The sequence below is a fragment of the Sinohyriopsis cumingii genome, chromosome 5, assembly GCF_028554795.1.
Source record: "Sinohyriopsis cumingii isolate HCF-2022 chromosome 5, ASM2855479v2, whole genome shotgun sequence".
Lineage (NCBI taxonomy): Eukaryota > Metazoa > Mollusca > Bivalvia > Unionida > Unionidae > Sinohyriopsis > Sinohyriopsis cumingii.
Window position 1 is genome coordinate 8,902,407 of NC_142965.1, and position 18,206 is coordinate 8,920,612.

The following is an 18,206-nucleotide window of genomic DNA, read 5'->3' on the forward strand; positions in this document are numbered from 1 at the left end:
GTCGATGAGCGTGTTTTTGGACAGTCTTAGGGTCTTTCCTTCAGCAAGTATCAACAAGAGAAAAACTGTTGCTGTTTTAGGGTAGTCATGGGGTCTTTCATTCGGTGATAATTACCAACATGGGGAAAAAAGTCTCCAGATTTTACTCGATACTTATACAATGCAGGATTTTACTGATCAATGTCTCTTTTAAGGTTTGATTCAGTATAACTGTATACATGTATCCTGGGTAGGTGAGAGTGTTTCCGGACAGTCTTGTGCTAGCCAAATGATTTGCAGGGTGATAGGGAGAAAAATTAAAGTGTTTGGATGTCTAATTCATGCATAAGTTGTTGGACATAATAAAACATACAATTGCTGGACAGATTTGGGGGAGCAAACAAGTGTTAGAAAACATTACCTAAACTTTTACAACATTTTTGGCTTTAATATTCGTAAAAGGAATAGCCTATGGAAATCTTGAGGATACACACATTATGGTCAACAAGTATTCGTTGAGTGACTTGTATTAGGTATAGAACTGACAGACTATCATTTTTCTGCTGAATGGCTTGTCAAATGATCAAATAATTGCAGGAATAGGTTGAAGATGTGCCTTAGATATCTTCTGATCAGGATTTTCTATCATTTGACAAGTGTGACAAGATATGGTACTTATAAACATAATTTTCGGCCAATACAAATGAAACAGTGTCTTGTGATAAGTCTTTCTGACACCAAAATGACCAGCTTAAGGAGTTTTATGAGCTAGACTATGAATTTCCTGTGAACAACAGTTTGATTGCTCATTGACCACTCATCGGAGAAATTAGCTGACTTTAATGTGGTAATATAACTTGAATGCTATTTTAAATAAGATGCCCCAAACATGCCGTAAAGTGGTATAACCTCTTGTTGCTAGGGTCAAGGGAGTAGTCGTATTGTGATAAATTGACGTGTCACAGCGCCATCTATTGTCATAATGAGGCGTTATTTTATGGTAACTTCCGTGATGCTGATTTGCAACATGCTTGATGCTACATTATAATCATGATTTTAGAAAGTGCAATCTGTGTAGCTTGTGATATAGCAAGTTTATAAATATAATATTAAAAATTTTAATAACTAATATAGGATTTGCAAGTCACAATGACACAGAAGGAAGATCTAGGCACCTAAAACTGACGATTCGAATTACGAATGTAGCACTTGCGAGCAGCCATTGACAAAAACGTAGATGGAAAGTAGCACTGGAAAACTGCTACGTAAAATTCGCATCAATGAAGAACACAATATACATGGAAATAATTATGAAAGTACCACTTGCAAGCAGCCATTTACAATAATACATCAAGGAAGATCGCAAATACACGCAAGTATTATGGCGGTAATCCACTTCCATATATTCAGCTGACAAAACAGTACTACTTAGTCTTTGGAGACGACTTACGGCATGTCGTTAATGTCTGACAAAGTTTTGTACAGTTTCCCTTTACTTGTTTATTTCCTCTCAGATTTGTGTTAAAACTAAATTTATTTTGTATTAAAAAGTTACCAATGTTATTTATAAGCAATACGACTTCGTAATTACATCCTGCTGATATACATCTAATTTGTCAGTCTTCATCACGCCAAGCTACAAGGATTGCAAGAAAAAAATCAAAGGTTCATGTTTACTTAACATAGCTATATAAACTGCCCCTCAACAGCTCTTTTAAAAGGGAACATGAAACTAAATAGATAATGTATCAAAATATTCCTCTGCATTGAAGAGCAACTGTAAAGTTGAATGCTTTGAGATTTCTTTTATAGAACTCTTCGGTTTTAACAGAAGGCAAAATTTAGTTGAATAATACACAACATTCAGTTAAAAAGATTTCCATTGAGGACATTAAAGCTTAAAATGCTTCTTTTGAATAACGGACGATCTATGGTATAATAGTATTGAATACAGAGCAGTCTGTCATATGATAAAAGACAATCTGTTATATAATAGCACTGAATACAAAGCAGTCTGTCATATAACAAAGGACAATCTGTGATATAATAGTACTGAACACAGAGCAGTCTGTCATATAATAACGGACAAGCTGTTATATAATAGTACTGAATAGTACTGAATACAGAGTAGTCTGTCATATGATAATGGACAAGCTGAGATATAATAATACTGAACACAGCAGTCTGTCATATAATAAAAGACAGTCTGTGATATAATAGTACTGAACACTGAGCAGTCTGTTATATAATAAAGGACAATATGTGATATAATAGTACTGAACACAGAGCAGTCTGTCATATAATAAAGGACATTCTGTGATATAATAGTATTGAACACAGAGCAGTCTGTCATATAATAACGGACAAGCTGTTATATAATAGCACTGAATACAGAGCAGTCTGTCATATAATAACGGATAATCTGTGATATAAAAGTGGTGAACACGGAGCAGTCTGTCATATAATAATGGACAAGCTGAGATATAATAGTACTGAACACTGAGCAGTCTGTCACATAATAAAGGACAATCTGTGATATAATAGTATTGAATACAGAGCAGTCTGTCATATAATAAAGGACAATCTGTGATATAATAGTACTGAACATTGAGCAGTCTGTCACATAATAAAGGACAAACTGTTATATAAAAGTACTGAACATAGAGCAGTCTGTCACATAATAAAGGACAATCTGTGATATAATAGTATTGAATACAGAGCAGTCTGTCATATAATAAAGGACAATCTGTGTTATAATAGTACTGAATACTGAGCAGTATGTCACATAATAAAGGACAAGCTGTGATATAAAAGTACTGAACACAGCAGTCTGTCACATAATAAAGGACAATCTGTGTTATAATAGTGTTGAATACTGAGCAGTCTGTCACATAATAAAGGACAATCTGTGATATAATAGTATTGAATACTGAGCATTCTGTCACATAATAAAGGACAATCTGTGATATAATAATTTTGAATACAACATTATCTGTGATAGAGTAGTTTTGAATAAAGGACAACTTGTGATATAATAGTTTTGAATACAGAGCGGTCTGTGATAAAATATTTTTGAATACAGAGCAGTCTGTGATATAAAAGTTTTGAACAGAGAGCAGTCTGTGATATAATAGTTTTGAATACAGAGCAGTCTGTGATATGATAGTTTTGAATATAGAGCAGTCTGTGATATGATAGTTTTGAATACAGAGCAGTCTGTGATATATGAGTTTTAAATATAAAGTAATCCGCCAAATACTATTTTTTAATGTAAAGTACTATGCGATATAACCACTTTACATGGTGAAAATGGATATAATTTTTGGGTTAAAATACCTTGGTTAAACAAGGATTCAGTAACGGTGTGCGTCCTCCAACTTTCATTGACCATCACAAGAATGCACCTGACCATGTTTCATTACTACTGGGGAAAATAATGCAATATATTAAATCATTTCCTCTTTCTTCCTCCATTATCTATTTCTAAGATCTATTGTTGTTGTTTTGGATTTGACGTCTTTCCTCAGCGAAAGATAGGCTATAAATGGCGGCCAGCATAACTGGTGAAGGTGGACCCCAGGCAAGAATCAACGGCCCACGGGGAGCTACTAGCAAGCTTTCTGGCATAGCCACAATGGCAGAGCCCAGGACTCGAACCCACGCGTGATCGGTAAAGCCGAGCGCTTTATACAAGTCGCTCATCCGTGCCCCGTCTACGATCCGTCGCACCCCCACAGCCCCCTTTCCCACATTTGCAGGGAATCATAGCATACTAGAGGAAGAAACGCCAGTTCCCAATAGATTCCATCTTGCTATGCAACAGACCGGGGCAAACGAAGTGGTAATGATGCTATCATTATTATTACGCTGTGATGTATCCAGTCAGTGGGTGTATATTTAGAACACTCGGCATTATCTGATCAAAACAGACATGACTTGACTGTATCAAAACCCTGCAACAAAACTTGCCGACAAAGCATGGTATTGCTCCACTTCCATTCACCTTAATCCAAAACGTCACAAGCAATAATTGCCGTTTGAATAAATTGCCATTCGAAAAAAATACAATGCAATAGCTTTTATTCAAGGGTTTATTTAATTTATTTAGATATTCTGGTGTAACCAACAGGGATATAACAAGTTTGATTTTTGATATTTGAATAGCCGGTTTGTTTGGTTAGATATCGCTTTTAAGGTCCCCAGCTGCACTAAATGCTATGACTCATCGATCGTTCGGAGCCGAAATCATTAAGCTGCATCTGTATGTATTTTTATGATTGTTCTTTATAACAACTAGGACATATTTTATTCTTTCTCCAAATTATTCACAGTTTCCAGCGGCTGTGGAAAGATGGTAGGTCTTTATGAGACGGGTTGTTTGCTATTATCATTATTCTTGGGATGTATTTAACACACTGTACAGTGTAAAAGAGAGAAGCATTTGAGCCAGTCAATATTCTGACCTTTTCAGAGATTGTCGTGTAAACTGTATGTACCCAGATTCTGTTACAATAATTTCAGAACAAAAACAAATTCAGAGGAAAAGGGTAATTTCAAACAGCACATTAATGATTTACTTGGTATATAGAGAAGTAAGAAGCGAAATGATTTTATTTTGTTTCTTAAGCTGACAAGAGCTTAACACGAGCGTCGTAAGAGACAGAACATTTAAATGACTATGAGGTGCAAAAATATCCTGGTTCAAAATAAAACCCCAGGACCCATCCTACCAGTCCTCGATAATTGAATGGTCAGTCCTTACCCAACCCTGCATTCCTTAGAAGCCAGAGACATTGCAGTAATTACTGATTGAGTGTCATCGTGCTAATTAATGCATGTATTCAAATTGACAACACTAATTTGTTTTGAATAACAGCTGAATCCATCCAGTGATTACTTATTGACGAAGTAATAATAATATCTGATCTGAGATCTCTATAAAACGAATTAGAATATTTAAGATTAAGGAATGCTTACGATTTGCAAAGAAAAGTAAAGTTATTGAAACGTTAATGGCTATGCTGGTGAATCGTCATCTGATGACAATAATTATACGTAACAATAAATATCTTTTCCTCCAGCCCAATGTCATGTAATTTATGTTCTAAGCCTCAATGCTGAACATGACCTAATAAAGTAAAAACTGCTCAAAAAAGTAGTCGAAATATGAAAACAAGAATGGCTGGCCGCTGCAGATTATCTTAAAAGGGATGCCTGCAATGATTTCAATTGTCATTTCTACATGAAGTCAGTCATTAAAAAACGAAAATATAATGTATACAGTAACTTTAGCAACAATCGAGTAAATCATAAAGCACTATAGGTTGACAATTAAATGCTTTGCATACAAACATTCTAAGCTCTCAAGGATAATTGACACATCTGACTTGCTAAAACAAAATTCGTTGCTGAAAGCTGATCGCGTATCTACTGTTAAATTCTTCAGTTAAGTGCTGACATTTTTAATGGACTTGAACCGAAATTCATAAATTGTTATATAATTCACTGATGTGTTGCTAAATTTATTGTGTATATTAAATGAAAAAGGACAAAATATGCATTAAATCTTACCGGTGTCGCAGGTGTCTGCTGGTACACGGTCGATTCTGGTATGGCATCTAGATCATGTAGTATTCCCAATGAGGTTCCTGTGCGTCGTGCATTATTATTATGTAACCCAGGTATAGATCCATCTAATTTTGAATCACTATCTCTATGACGTTTTGAGGTATCTCCAGTAGGAAATCTGCCACTGGTAATCGTGGGACTCCTGGGTTGTTTTGCCAACAATAATTTTCGAATATCTCCTTCGGAAGTGTATTTCCGATCCTGATAACGGCTTGCGCCGTTATTTTCAACGTTATGTACACCTGTGGCGGGCGCAGATGTTGCAGATAATCTCGGATGAGAATTACTTGAACTCTGACTTTCATCAAACTCTGACAGGGATACATCTTGGTTATGGTGTGATGTTGAACGGCTTTTGACAGTGGTGTCGCTTATATCATCTTCTGACACGAAAAAAGTGACTTTTCGAAGTTCCTCTTGGAGGAGCCCTTTCGATTTATTGGCACCATCTTCCATCGAAGCAGGCACCCGTTGTTTCTTTAACGCCTTACGCTTAGATGTTATTATATTATCAAATTCCGATTTTTCACAACTCCTTGAATCATGCAATAGAGAAAGTATATTACATTCCTTTGTATATTCCGGGTTTCCCTCAAATATTTCCTCTTCTTCAATCTTGACGGCTTTTAGTTTTGGAATTTGCCTAGGTACATCTTCAGTAGTGGACTCCCTTGTAAATTTATTTTCCGTCAAATCCATTCCATCAGAAAACTTTTTTATTGACAATTCTTGAGGGACAGAGTTTTTCGTAGTCTTTGGCTCTGAGCAGGGAACTCTTCCGTCTTCACAAATCACCCTGTTTGTAACCCGACGATCTTCGTCATTAGACTTACTTCCCTTAGTAACTTTAAATGAGGTTTTTTTTCTTGGGATATCGTTTTTTGTACCAATTTCAGCAGAGGTGTCTGTCTGTATTTCCTTTCTGAATTTAATATCAAATTCACCGATTCTATCCAGTGGATGCCTGAGAAAAGCTGGATGTCTAAGAGGGTTTGGCACGTGACGGGTTTCTTCTGTTCCTGTCCTATTATTCGCACGTGAATCTTTCTCTGTTGTCCGACTTTCTGTAAATGCAGGTGAGGTACTTTTATCTTTTTCGAAAATATTTTCACATACAAAATCAATATTGTGTGTTTTGTAAAGAGATCGTTTATCTGATGACAATGTATATTTTGCTTGACTATCTGTGGGAGTACAAGTCGGGTCGTTATGCCCATGTGTATCTGCAGAAACAATGTCACTTGAAGATTGTTTTTCTGGCTCGCTATTGTTTACCAGTTCGGGTTTTTCCTTCGAAACTAGACTGTGTATAACGGCAGCATCGCCTTGCCGACCATTAGCATGTATTTGTGAGTCAGTTGAACCAAATTTTTCAACGGTTGCAAATGACGAAAGGAAAGTTTTCTTCTCGGCACCCTCTTTATCCAACTTATAAATAGTTGTCTCAGATTCAATTCTCTCCTTAACTTTTGTGTCCCTAAAATTACTAGTCAAACCCTCATTTGACGAAGTACCAGCTTCGGCAGCTGATATAGGACCTTTCTCAAATGTGTCTTCGTCTATAGTTACTGATCGAAGAATTGTTTCTCTATTGATACCTTTGTCAAAATCAGCCAGCAAGACATCGTCGACGTACGGTATATCATCATCATGACAGACCCTGACAGCAGAATTGGTAGTGTTATCGTTTGTATTTTCTATTTTACTCAGGCTCGCTGGATGTATCGTAACGTCTTTTTCTGAAGATGTCTGACGCTCGTCCGCTATATGTATATATCTGGAATCAACAACATCTCGAATATTATTGTCAATTCCAACTTCTGTATTTTGTTCCGTGCAGTCCGTTTCTAAACCTGATGCGATATTCTGCTTTTCCCAGATGACATTTGTAACATCTTCTCCCTTCTGAATATCGCTGGCTTTTAAGGAAATGCCAGTATTACTGTTCTGGTAAAAAATCGCAGCCTGTTTATCAGTCTTTCTATCAGATTGTTTCGGCTTCAAATCGTTAGAAAAATCCAGCATCGTGATGTCTTGATGTTGTTTCTCTTTATTGTCACAAGTATGTCTGAAGATGACATTCTTCTTATTCAGTGATGGAATATGATCCAGGTTACCTTCGATTTGATGTGTTGCCTTGTTGATATCCACATGAGATAAATCTGCATTCTGAAAATCGTCACTTGTTGCAGATTTTCGGATGGGGGTGTTCAGTTCGGTTGACAAACTTTCGTCGGTTGCTGACTTAGTGAGTCTCTGTTCGACGTCTTCATCGTCAACTAGGACCCTTTGCCAGCGTCCATTTTGAATCACCCACTTTAATTTCTTCTGGTTGTCCGGTGACTGATTTCGATTTCCATGGACTTTATCTTCAATAACAACGGAGCTTGTTTTCCTGATGAAAGTTTTACATATATCGGACACCTTTATATTTGGACTCAGTGAGACCCCATCGATGTCAGAGTTTTCACTGTTCTCCTCCGCATTAGATTTATTCCTCTCAACTCTGAAGCTACTGCTTTTTCTAATTAATGATTTTGTCCTAAGATGGGCTTCAATTCCGTCATTTTCATTGTTTTCATCCCCAATTACCGGTTCGTGTCGCATGCATATTGTTGACGTGGCTCTTCGACCACTTCTTCTATTAAACCTTTCTCGTCCATGGCCGTCTCTTTCTACTGCCCTGCTATGGTCAGTTGTTCTTGATGCATCGCAGATTTTAGCGATTCGCTCTTGAATTGTAGGAGGCTTTTCCTCCTCTTCACCCGTACCAGAATGACCTTGACATTCTTCTCCAGGTGAGCGAAACGTGGTAATTGTTGAAATATTTGATATGTCAGGCGTATCTTCAGTCACTGACCCATGCAATTTCGAATTGTTTGGTAATCCAATATGGTCTACCATTCTTATGTCTCCTCGTGAAACCATTTGCATTCTACTAGAAGAGCTCTCATTATGTGTCTCAGTTTTATTACTGTCTATGACAGCTTTCATGATCTGACCGCTACTCTCTCTGTCTTGGCATTCGGGTGATTTTGGCTCTTCTGTATAAATATTAGAATTCAAGTTGTTTTCCATAAAACCATTTCGACCACCAAAGCTTTCATCGGTATGTAGATATTGTGTTGTTTCGTTTGTCGAATTAGTCGGATTGTTATGAGGTAACAGTGACTTCCTTTCATTAGAAACATCCACTACCGCTAAAACAATACCGCTATCTTGTTCTCCCTTTTGAGATGTGATGTCCTTGCAGCTTGTATAACACAATATGTCCGAACCTAGATCTATTTTATCAATCCCTTGTTTCAAGTTAAAGTCTTTATTCTCAGAAAAAGAGACTTTCGATTGCTGATAATGGTCCGATCCATCCAATGTTTGAATGCTCACTTCGTTGTTATATGTGCCTGATGATAAAATGTCGCGTAATGGTCCTCCCTTTTCGTATTCGATCGTCGGAATTTTAAAATCGTGCTTTCCATCTAAATTTGTTGCTAAACAATGATTTTCGCTCTCTCTAGATGGACTTTGTTGAAGTAAAGTTGAAGATTTACACAAAATGTCTTCCTCTGATATGGTCAGTTGTGCTTTACTACAATCGGACTGTAAATACGAAGACGGAGACTCGTGACTAATTACTCGATCACCGCTTTGAGCGATACAACACAAGTCTGTCACTTTGTAACTTTCATCCGGAAAAGAAAGTTTATTTTTACAGAGTAATGAATGATTTGTCACCGCTTTTCTTTCCTTGATACCATCTTGCAATTGAATTGATTCAACACTAGAATGGGACCATTGTTTTTCGCTTATTCCATTTTCGCTTGTGAAAGTTGATGACTTTTCCGGTTTGTCCATTGCATGTATATCACTGCTGATCGAAATGTTTTGACGGGATACAGCTGCACTGCACTGTGTCACAATTTTAACTTCCCGAACATGTACAGCACGTGAAACAACATGAGACACCTTTATAAACTGTTCCTGACCTGCCGAATTTTCAATACCAGTTTCTTGAGATTTTCGAGATTTCTCTCCGGTATTTTTTCCAGGTGTCCATCCTGCTGAATCTGTTAGATTTAGTATTATGGCTGTTTTTGATACTCCCCTGCGTGAATCATGACAGCTATCTATAGATCGCAAAACTCCGGAGTTTATAAATTTGCTCCCTTCAGAATCTGATAGCTGTGGATTATCTCGATATGTCTTATCTTGGTAGACAGCTGTAGACCTGCTTTCATATGTTTCGGTTTGCTTTGAGTTCTGGATTACTTGATATGAACCACTGTGAAGTTTTCTCGCTAAAAAAGGATCCATGTTTGAATAGCATGCGTCACTAACAGCTTCTAACGATTCCGGCTCTGTGCTTACCTGTTCTAATTGTATACATGATTTTTTATCACTGCTTTCTTTATCTATGTGGTTCGTATTTGCGAAATTATTTCTAGTCAGCGTGCAATTGCCGAATTCATCACCAGCTTCATCATCAATAAATCCATCAATAGCATCTACAAAGCTTTCAAAGGAAACGCTTGTTTCCCTATTGCTATACATAAAGGGGTCGCTGTTTTGAGAATAATCGTTCTCAGTATTACTAAGGTCATTACTGTAGCATTCCAATGATTCTTCAGCATCAACAAATTTATCACTAATATCATCGAAGCTTTCCAGTGAGCCAGATATATCCTTGAAGAATTCCGAGCCGTCTTGGAAGGATAATTCTGTAATTTTATCTTTAGCTTCCAGGGGATATTCATAGGACCATTGAACTTTGACCCCAACTTTATCACCATTCACACTTGCACTTGAATTGGCACCAGAATCATCATCAAATGTTTGGGTGTCGCTGTCACTTGTAGCATCAGCACTCTTGTTGTCGTCTGCTTCTAAAACGTTCGGGCTTGCATCAGAAATAATGGGACTTTCCTTCTCATGGGATTTATTCTCTTGTATAACTGAGTCATTTTCAATTCTTAAATTACAAGAGGATGCACGCGCAATGTCAACATCTGAGTTGTAAGTAGACCAATTCGTTTCTTTTCTAGACTGGTCCGTAAACAATTTTTCTTGATCATTTAATGCGGTGCCATGGCGGCCCAGTCCCAAACTGAATGAATGTGGGCTGATTTCAGAAGTCAAGAGGTTGTCTGTACAGGCGATTTTCTCCCCAGGCATGAGCTGATTTGGTTGGCTGGAATTTTCTAAAAACACACGATTACAGCTATTTTGGTGAGTTATAATATTGACTCTTGATAAGCCCGACATTTGATCCTGCCCAGCTTCACGGGATTGGCACATTTCTCCCTTGGTTAATACAGGGGGTTCCCGGAGTGCGAGGGCAGGTCCAGCAGCTTTCACATTGCTGTGCTTATGTTCACATTTCATGGCCACTTTATTTTCAGACTCCATAACGTGATCCCAGTACACACATTCCTGTGTTAAAAAATTGGTGGTGGCAAAAGTACACCCTTTCTTATCTTTTTCATCATCGGATAAGAGTTCACTAAAACTCCATTCGCCCTCTGATCTCCAAGTATGAGGAGTAATATTTTGCATCGTTTCTATAGATTCCTCAACGTCTGCAGAAATAATTTTAGGGAACAAGTCGGAGCTTAATTTTCTGACTGAAATTTCCTGCACATCGGCCTCTATATCTGTCTGACTATTCTGCGCACTAACGGAAGTAGCAGTATCCGATGAAACTGATTTTACTCCATCTATTGTTTCCCATAAATTAGGAATCGGTTGACATGTTTCCTCAGTATTTAGTTTACAAACATTCACTGAATTCTGTTTTAACTCCCCCCTTTCTCTTTCAAGTTTAGAACAAGTTTGATATTCTTCCATAGTGCTTACAGGATCGGATTTAATTACTTGTTCGACTTTTTGGAATACATTGTCAGTGGCTTGAACAAGCGTTTCGTCACTTGCAGAAGAGCTGATGCGCTTCAATGATTTTGCCTTTTTATCCGATCCAGGGTCAAATTTATGTGCAAGACAAAACAACTTATCTCGTGCACCAATAATTTGTTCAAAATTTACACTTTCTGATAAAAGATCAGTGCCTTTCTGCGATTCAGACCATTTCTCATTTAAATCTTCATTTTCATGGTAATTGACGTCAATACCTGAACTTGCATGCGGTAAATTGTATCTCTTAGAACCACTTTCTAGTTCTGAATCAAAATGAATCAAACTCTGATCTGCGGAAACATTATATTCAGTACCTTGTACGAATGTCGTTACGGGCCGCAGCAAATTTTTGTGTTCCTCGGATTTCAGTACCACACATGCACTTTCACAAATGTTAATTGCACCGCTACATTCTTCAGCATTTTTCATCCTATCATGCCGAGAGTATAAGATTTCACCAATGCAAGACTCGGTACCTTCTGAAGAAACGTCTTTGTTTTGAGAAGCTACAGATCCTACCGCAAAATTCGAATGGTGATCAGCGAAAATGATATCATTATCTCTAAATACACACTCGTTCCCTTGAATAAAATCTTTGTTATCACGCATTTCGCTTTGGATTTTACATTCTATTTCAGTACCAGCCTTCAGACAGCTAACATTCTTCAAGGCTTCAGTCTCGTTTTGACTGTAATCGCTGTCGCTGCCTTTTACTATATCAAGTGAACACGCCTTATTTTCATCTCTGATCTCTGAATTATAGTGCTGTGAGCGTGCACAATCTGTACTCGAATTAGTCCTAACAGAGGTTTTGGAATATCCTCTACCATCACAAATATCAATTAGGAATTCGGGAGACTTCGTGATGTAATTTTCGTCGTTAACCATTTCAGGACAGCAATGTTTTTCATAACTGTTATCACTATGATAGCTTTCACATGGTAATTTCGCGAACGGTGCCTTGATCATTTCCTCATTTAAACTCAAAACGAAAGTGCCTTTCGGAGCATTATCTGAAATTGTATCCTCATTTTCTAACACACTATTACGTGCACCTTCACTCATTGACTTACTACAAATATTAAAACCGTTTTCTTCGTGATATTTTTTTTCTTCAAACCCTTCTGAATTTGAACTGGAATCCGAATTTTCTAGCACACTATTAGGTTCTTTTTCATACACTGACATAGTGCAAATAACACAACTGTTTTCCTCATATTTTTTTGAGACACAATTTTCTTCGGACACTTCTGGCGAATTAGGCAAATAAAATGCCTGCGTGGTGAGCTCTTTACCTATTCCTTTACATTTCGGTGCCACGTATCTAGAGGGGGATTCCGATAATTTTGAGTATTTTTTATTCGTGTAGGTAATGACGTCGCTGGATTCACATGCTGTTTTATCGCCAGAAGTTTTCAGATTCGCATTCAAACTCTTATCACGTTCTTTGGCAGGAATATTTAATTTCGTGGTTCGTTTTATTGGCAGTTTAGGTTGTATATCTCTCCTGTTGGAAGTTGATGCCTTTGGAATGTGACTTTGTTTCTGGTCCATGTTTTTTTTAAAACCGCTGCTATTGCCTGGTGCTTCGTTCTTTATTGTGAGCTTCTGTTTCATCAGTTTATTTTGCGTACTGCCATTGTTTAAAGAAGCATTCTGTTTTGATTTTTCGTGTGTTTGTAACAACTTAGACCCGCCAACGTTTGATATGGGTTCAGGGCCAGAGTTTGGTGCACACAATCGCATTGTTGAATCTTTTGACTGAGGTTTTGTGTCAACTATAATCTCATGAGATTGCTTCTCCATATTCCCCTCCATAATAACTGTAGGGCTTGGACTCACCTGTCTCGAAGCGGATGGGGTCACACGCTTGTTTCGTGCAAATGTTCCTACTTTTTTGGATGGCGAGATTGACATTTTGGCACAGTTTATTACTGATTTACCATTTTCATTTGGGCATTTAGAGTCCAAAGGTTCCAATGATTTCTCCTTCATAAAGGTTTTTGATCTTTTAGAAACACTCACTACTTTTTTTCCACTTTGCTCAGCTCTGTGATGCCATGTCTTGTTACTGTTCATTTTACTAGGTGCATGACTGGTTAGCCTATTTGTTACATTACCATCACAATATGTATTGTTTGCTACTTCAAAAACACTGCTGTTAACATCTCCGCCATCTTTATTTACGCCATCTTTATTTATAGTATCGGACTCTTCTGTATACCCTACTGAACTTTGGGACACATACATTTCTGCAATTTTAAGTTTATTTGCGCTATCACTGTCAGTTGCATTAGGATATTGTTCCTGGGATACTGTGGAGGTTTCATTTCCTTCAGCTTCCTTTGAATTAGAAGTCTTTATTACAATTTCATCCTTGGAATTTGATATGGATTTAACAAATGTACCAACAGAATCGGAAGTAACTGAAATAGATCTGCTCACGATATCCCTCTTGGATACCGTGGTAGACTTTTCAGATTTTGCTCGAACACTCATGCTTACTTTTGAAGTACTCTTCTGGTTAGTTTTTGGAATGTTGCTTTTCGAGCCTCTATTTTGAGATTTTTCACTTGTCGTCCTTTTTTGGACTGCGCATGTCACTAGTGGAAGTGCCACTTTAGTGGTGAGTGATGATATTGTATCCTGTATTCCGATCCCTTGTGGGTCCCCACTTTTATCAGATATGGCACGTGAATTGGGATATCTTTTGGTGTGGGTTGATTGATGAATGGATGTCTTTGTTTTCACTGAATTGCCCGCATCATTTGCAGCTGAAGATCCTCTGAAACTGCTTTTTGGAATTTTTTCAGCACCGTGTTTAGGTACACCAGTTGTTATATTTAATTTTACACCAGACACAGACCTCCCTGAAGACGGTGTACTTGAGCGTGAACGAACACTTATGTTTGATTTGTTTTCATCAGAAGAAATATTCCCATTTTCCTCGTTTCTTCTAGTTTGCGGACCATCACTGGGTTTTAAAGCTATTGTCTTGTTCAAATTCAGGATTTCTTTGTTCTTTTTGAGATTCTGTTTTGCTGGAGATACACAAGAAGTGTCCTCAGGCCGTATTGCTGAGTCATCACTGTTTTGTTTCCCATTTTGCTTCGTGGTTTCTCCCTTATGCAATCGATCGAAAGTCGGTGTACCAATTATTTTCGTCTGCCGCTCTGGCGTCTTCTTGAACCCCTTCATTTCTGCACCACTTCCTGCTCGAGTGTGCGCATCTTTTACATATTCTGCGGCGCATGACTTTGACGCTTGACCAACAGCCACCCTTTTCGGGACGAGCGTTGTACTTGTTTTTCTTGCACTCATCATCGTTTTACATCCTGAAACAGAATAAATTGGACATGTAATTTATGCATTGTAATTTTTATATTGCAATTTCATTAAGTAATTCATCAGAGTAGTTTCATTTCTTACTTGGTTAGTTAAAGTTCACTCATTACTTGATTAGTGCAGTTTGATTTATTACTTGATTATTGTATTTCCTTTTTGACCTCGTTCTTACGCCGTGATGTACTTTAATGAGCGCGCTTTTATTGGGACATAGTCGTACGTACCAAGAATAGTATACACGATGCAAGTATCATCACGTGCCGAACAATAATGATAGTGACCTATACACAATAGCGGTGATATTTAGACTCATGGTACTTTAAGGAACGATGAATACATTAACATTTCGGAGAGGATTTTACGGTATAAGAAACATATTAACTTTTGACAATTATTTTACGGTACGACAAATACATTAACGTTGTGGCAGTACTTTACGGCACGAAAAAATACATTAACATTTTTACATAATTTTACGGCACAACAATATACTAACATTTTGGAAAGTATTTTACGGCGAGACAAATACATAAACATTTTCGGAAGTATTTTACGGTAAGACAAATACATTAACATTTTGGCAAGTATACTTTATAGAGATAGCATACTGTATAACGAATGCATTTAATTCTTGTATATTACATAAACTATGTTACACTTCTTTATGTATATTTGATTTAATTGCAAAAATAAATTTAATTTAACTGTTTTGTAAGTTTTAAAATCTTTTCATTTTAAATTTCATTACATGTAAAAGTAATGTAATTTTGTCTACTAGGAATTTGATACTTTCCAGAAATTAGTTTGACCTGATTGTTTAGTCGTAAACACCGAACTTTGTATCTTTTGCTGACCTAGTTCCTGGCCTTGATTGAGAATCAAGTAAACAACTTCTTTTTTTTTTTAATTCATTCTTAATGTGTGAATGATAATAGTGAAAACGAGGCTGTACTGGAATACGTGACCTTAGAAATGTAGATACCTTCTAAACTGTTCTGGAATGTGATCACGTGACCCTCATACGGGTATCTGTTTTGCACATTATTTGACTATATAACCTTTGTTTATAGAGACATAATCTTAGCTGGGTTTTTACTTTGGACACTGGAAGGTGTTTCGTTGTCACCAGTTTGGTGTTACATTTTAACTTTTATTCAGATTATTTGGATTCTAAAAGATTAATTCTTTTTCATGGAAATATTTTAGTTGTCATATTCAATTCTTGGAAAAAGACATTTCTTTAAATTTTATTTAGAAATTCAAACACCGGAATATTGTTTGTGGATTAAAAAAGAACTGTAGTCACATCTGTAATATGAAGGCTACAGTATACGTAATCGCCTTCCATTTTGGAATTTTCGTCGGGACTCGAACTTGAATTCATTAGAACGTTTCATTACTAGACTTCTAAAATTTAATTCGTGGATTATTCTTGGATTATTTTTGGATTTGATTCTTAAAACCGCAAGCTCCTATTTTTTCATTGCTTTTTTTTTCTAGGGAAATAAATTATTTGTTAAATTTTTCAAAGTTTGCTGTTTTCACTCTTTCTTTTGTTACTGTTTATTAGAGCCTAAACACGTAACTAAGAACTTATTTTAATTCAGTACAGAACGTATTTATGTGAAGACTGACACAGCCAAACTGCTAACAACAAAGATACTGATCTGCCGTAGCATAATGCGCCTACATAGCAAGGTCTATGTTTTTTTTTCTTCTACTGATTACTCCTAGCAAACTGCATAGACCCAGATCTGTCGGAACATTATGCGCCGACAGATCTGTGTCTGTGCAGTTTGCAGTTGGACTCATAAGCGAGTTTAAACGGTGCATGAAATACGTTGTACTTTATTTTGTATAATTCACCATTACTGTATGTTGAAATCTAAAAATAGGAGGATATCTGGTTATTGTTATGCTACAGTTTTTAATGGTAAAAGAAATGGTGATCGTAAAGTAACAGTTCATTCAAACGAAACTACATTTGACATATTGGTAATAAGCAACTTTTATGCGCATAGCACATCAGTGTACTTCCTTCAATTATCGCTAAAATGATACTGTTTTGATGCCGATTTCTTTGAAGATAAAGTTGCAGAAGGTATCTCAGATATCATCAATGGTAATTTGTGCCGTAAAGTTGGAAAACCCACCCGAAATGTAAAAATTAAAACAAAATTACTTATTTGTCGCTGTATTTGAGTTTGAATTCGTGCTGCAATCTCACATTTTACGACCCACTTCAAAACATGTGAAGATAATTAACGTAATGTATCTCGGTAGGATTTACTGTATGTAAGTGTGTAACGATCTTAGGGGGAGGGGTTAAATTTCTATATAATATGCTTGCAATTACACCTGCATCCTTCCTGAAGACAGAATTTCGTTTATTTATTTATTTTAAATTTTGACCTACTGGATCTCAAGGCACTGGCTGTTTAACGCCGAGTTCAAAGTTCAACGTATATTCAGCCATCAATTATGAACAGTGGATTATAGCCGAGAACAATACAAACATATCAAACATAGAAAAAGTTAAACAAAACACACAACTCTGAACAAAAAGGGAGACAAGAACTGCTGTACTACTATAGTTTCTCGCCACCCACCCACTCCTATCTCGGCAGCTTGTCCTCCTTACTGATTTTTTTTGAACGAAAACATCAAGGATATAGCAAATGTACAAAACTTACTCATTTTATTTATTGATTTATAATTTCTATTTCGACAACAACCAAGCGTCCCTTAAAATTGTCACCTTCGCTTTTCAAACCTAAGGGAACATTCAACACTAACGCTGTTTGCGTGGGTGGGTATGTGTTGCTCACAAACATGAGTGATGTAATTGATAGTGCTCTGTAGGCTTCGGACAATTCCGTAAATTTCCGTAACATTGAGATATAAGAACATAAATTCCCTCATATTTTATTTTTTTGGGGTGGGGGAAGAATGTTAGAAGTAGACACTGCATACAGTGGATGCAGACGACAAGTTTTTACCTTCACTGTATGTCCAGACCATAAGTGACTCACGGTACTAATTCAGTTCCCATAGTAAACTTATGCAAAACAACAGGATATTGAAAATTCAACAACCTAAAATTTCTAAAATGTCACTATAGACATATCCTTGATGGCAGCTTCTGTGTAGAGACACCATATCACCAGCATCATTTTCTGGATCTCCGTGTGTTTGAAATATATTCTTTCAATATCACACCAAAGAGTCAGGTGCTGGTTTCTGTAATGAGTCTTTCAAACTCAAGTCTGAGACTGAAATTCAGCCAATAAAGCAACGTGTCTCTTGTCCTAGTTACAACTGGGATAAGCTCTTAAAAGATCATT

The 18,206-nt window shown here is 36.9% G+C and overlaps 1 protein-coding gene across 1 annotated transcript in view; it reads right to left on the reverse strand.

The window, feature by feature from the left end:
• LOC149798603 (uncharacterized) overlaps positions 1 to 18,206 on the reverse strand; it is a 270,356-nt gene that overhangs the window by 246,603 nt on the left and 5,547 nt on the right. Inside the window, exon 2 of the mRNA XM_089957271.1 lies at positions 5,551 to 14,852. Coding sequence (XP_089813397.1) covers positions 5,551 to 14,841 — 9,291 coding nt within the window. The 5' untranslated portion in view covers positions 14,842 to 14,852. The remainder of the gene's footprint in view (positions 1 to 5,550; positions 14,853 to 18,206) is intronic.